Source organism: Austrofundulus limnaeus, unplaced genomic scaffold (genome assembly GCF_001266775.1).
Source record: "Austrofundulus limnaeus strain Quisiro unplaced genomic scaffold, Austrofundulus_limnaeus-1.0 Scaffold96, whole genome shotgun sequence".
Classification (NCBI taxonomy): Eukaryota; Metazoa; Chordata; class Actinopteri; order Cyprinodontiformes; family Rivulidae; genus Austrofundulus; species Austrofundulus limnaeus.
The window spans coordinates 859,328-861,960 of NW_013952498.1; the positions used below are offsets into that span (position 1 = coordinate 859,328).

The window sequence follows — 2,633 nt, forward strand, 5'->3', positions numbered from 1 at the left end:
TTATTATTATTATTATTATTATTATTATCATTATTAAAAGTGGTATATGCCTAAATGGTACTTATTTTCCTACACCGCTGAGACAATAACAAGTAGTCTAGTTTTTGTCGTTTTCTGCCCTAATAAAATGTTTAAAACAAATTCAACACAAATGCAATCACTTAATTTACAAACTTGTTTAAAAAAGTTAACCCAAAAGTTTTATAACAAAACTCACAAAACAAAACAACCAATTTATTCATCCACTTTGTATCTACTGTTCAAATTTTATATAAAACTTATACTTTTGGCCATGAAAAAAAAAAAAAAAAAAAAAAAAAAAAAAAAAAAAAAAAAAAACGGGCTCTTGCTCATAGTCAGTGACGTAATAAAAATGCGACACTGATTTGTTTAGGAGTTTAAAAATGGCGTCGTATTGTTTGACTGTCTCCAGACTCCGGGTAAGTAAACGATTTTTTTCGTTTTTTTATTTTTACAGAACTGCTTGCAGACATGATGCAGTCTACTGAGGATTTAACATAAAATATTTTACGTCTGTGTTTCAGCTACCGACTATTTTAGCCGTCTAACAGCCGATTAATCAAGAGAAAAGCTGCTGTTCTCAGATTTTTTAAACGTCCTGACTCCTGACAGCATTGTAACGACTGRCTCCCACTTGATAAAGATCTCACGCAAAAGTGTTGCTAAACCTGTCATTTGTAAACATTGGTTCAGTCAACGTCAGTCTGGCGGTAGAAGCGGGCCTCGGTCAGCTGTTGTTTACAAGGTGATCACAAGGTTATGCTTTGGTTTAGTTTTAAGTCGAGTTGTACTTTTGACAGCTGGAGCCGACAGCAGCGTGTTTCTGCTCCACGAAAAATCCCATAATATGATGTTGGTACCGTTTTGTTACCGAATTTGTTTTCTATAATGAGTCTAATTATGGTTTGTCTATTTCTTTTATTGAAGGAAACGGAAAGTTTTAATAGGTTGCGTTAGTCGTTTATACATAAACATTAACCACAGATGTTAGTGTCATCTGATCTGAAGAAGGCAAACTACAGGAAGCTGAGTCAGCTTTTTGTGTTTGTAGTTTCGTATAAAAAAAGGAACCAACTGCCTACAACATTTATGTATGAATTTATTTTCACCAAAAGCTAGTAATAGTTGGAACAAAACACAAACTACTGTATGATAAGTACACACAGAAACGAGTGCCACTCCTCACATTCACAAATACTATAGGAATGCATTTTTTTCCCTACCAGTTTGGACTTTGGTTATTTAACATATTACCCCCCAAAATATGCGACGATTATTTCAAGTGTGGTAAATATGTGTGCTGTCTTTGTAATGTTCATAACACTCTCAATTTGCTGGATTTGGGCATTTATGTGATTGCCAAACATACATTTTTAGAATTGTTCATTAATATTGATTATTTAATGCACACTTTTTGTTGTTGGTGATAACACCTTACATCCAAATATTCCTCTTTCATGACTTGATTACACAAAGCAAACCCAAATTCTCCATGTTTGACTCATTAAAATGTCTTCATATCGACTTCTTGTAAGGGTTAACGTATTTGTAWCCAAATACCCAAGCAACTTTTCATTTACTGTTACTTTACTCTCTTATTTATAATAGTTMCCAGTTTGAAGATTGGATTATCTTTACATCACAGATAACTTTTCCTAAAATTATTGTAACCTTACATAGAAGGAATGGTTGGACCTTGTATCTGGGATTGTAGATTATAGTTGTGGTAATGAAACAAAAAAAAAACTTTTTGCCCCAAACTCTATGTGATTAACAGCATCAGTGAATGTTTAATCCACTCAGTGTTGTCAAAGTGCAAACTGCAGTCCAGTGGGTGAGGCTGACCCGCATGAGCCAGAAGAACTTTAACCCAGAGAGTAGTGATGTTCCACTGAGTCCACAAAAGATTCTTAAATGAATAAATGTAATTGGTTTAAAGATGTTTCTGGTCAATTATTGCCATGGCAGATTTGAATTTAATTTTAAGTTGTGACCGAAACTTTAAACAGGCAATTTCTTTGTATTTTCCAATTACACAATAAATATGTCAAATACTCAGTTTCTGACAACAGTTTGAGTCCCTTTTTTGTCTAAAATGTACTATGAAGTACTGTAAATATTTGAGAACAAGATAGAGGGTTCTTCTTTTTTTTACTGGTCCAGCTGTCAGCGAAGGTGTATGTTTTAACCAACCCATGCTTTCTTTCCTGTGGAACTTTTTCCACGACTTTTATCATTTAAATGCCTTTCTGACCTTTGTTTCTTCACACCTTGCTCAGTGCTCAGTGATACATTAAAATAGTGGAAATGTTTTTTTTTTGCTCTTTCTGATCTAGTTGGCTCTCGGAACAGGAGCAAGATGGTTTCATGTCTCTGCAGCCTTCGGTGCTAAGGCCAAGGTGGCCATGAGCCGCTTTGAGCCAGGCTCAAGTGTTAACTATAAGAAGATGCACGAGAACATCAACATTGTACGCAGAAGGTCAGAAATTCCAGCCTCCTAGTGCTGAGTTAGTAAAGTCATTTCAGAGCAAATTTGTCTCCTGCCCTGAGAAACCCAACACACACACACACACACACACACACACACACACACACACACACACACACACACA

The 2,633-nt window shown here is 35.2% G+C and overlaps 1 protein-coding gene across 1 annotated transcript in view; it reads left to right on the forward strand.

Moving 5' to 3' along the window:
- Positions 1-368: 368 nt before the first annotated feature.
- Positions 369-2,633, forward strand: part of LOC106520686 (aconitate hydratase, mitochondrial) — a 19,894-nt gene continuing 17,629 nt past the window's right edge. Inside the window, exons 1-2 of the mRNA XM_014012903.1 lie at positions 369-440; positions 2,358-2,500. Of these exons, the coding sequence (XP_013868357.1) occupies positions 405-440; positions 2,358-2,500 (179 nt within the window). The 5' untranslated portion in view covers positions 369-404. The remainder of the gene's footprint in view (positions 441-2,357; positions 2,501-2,633) is intronic.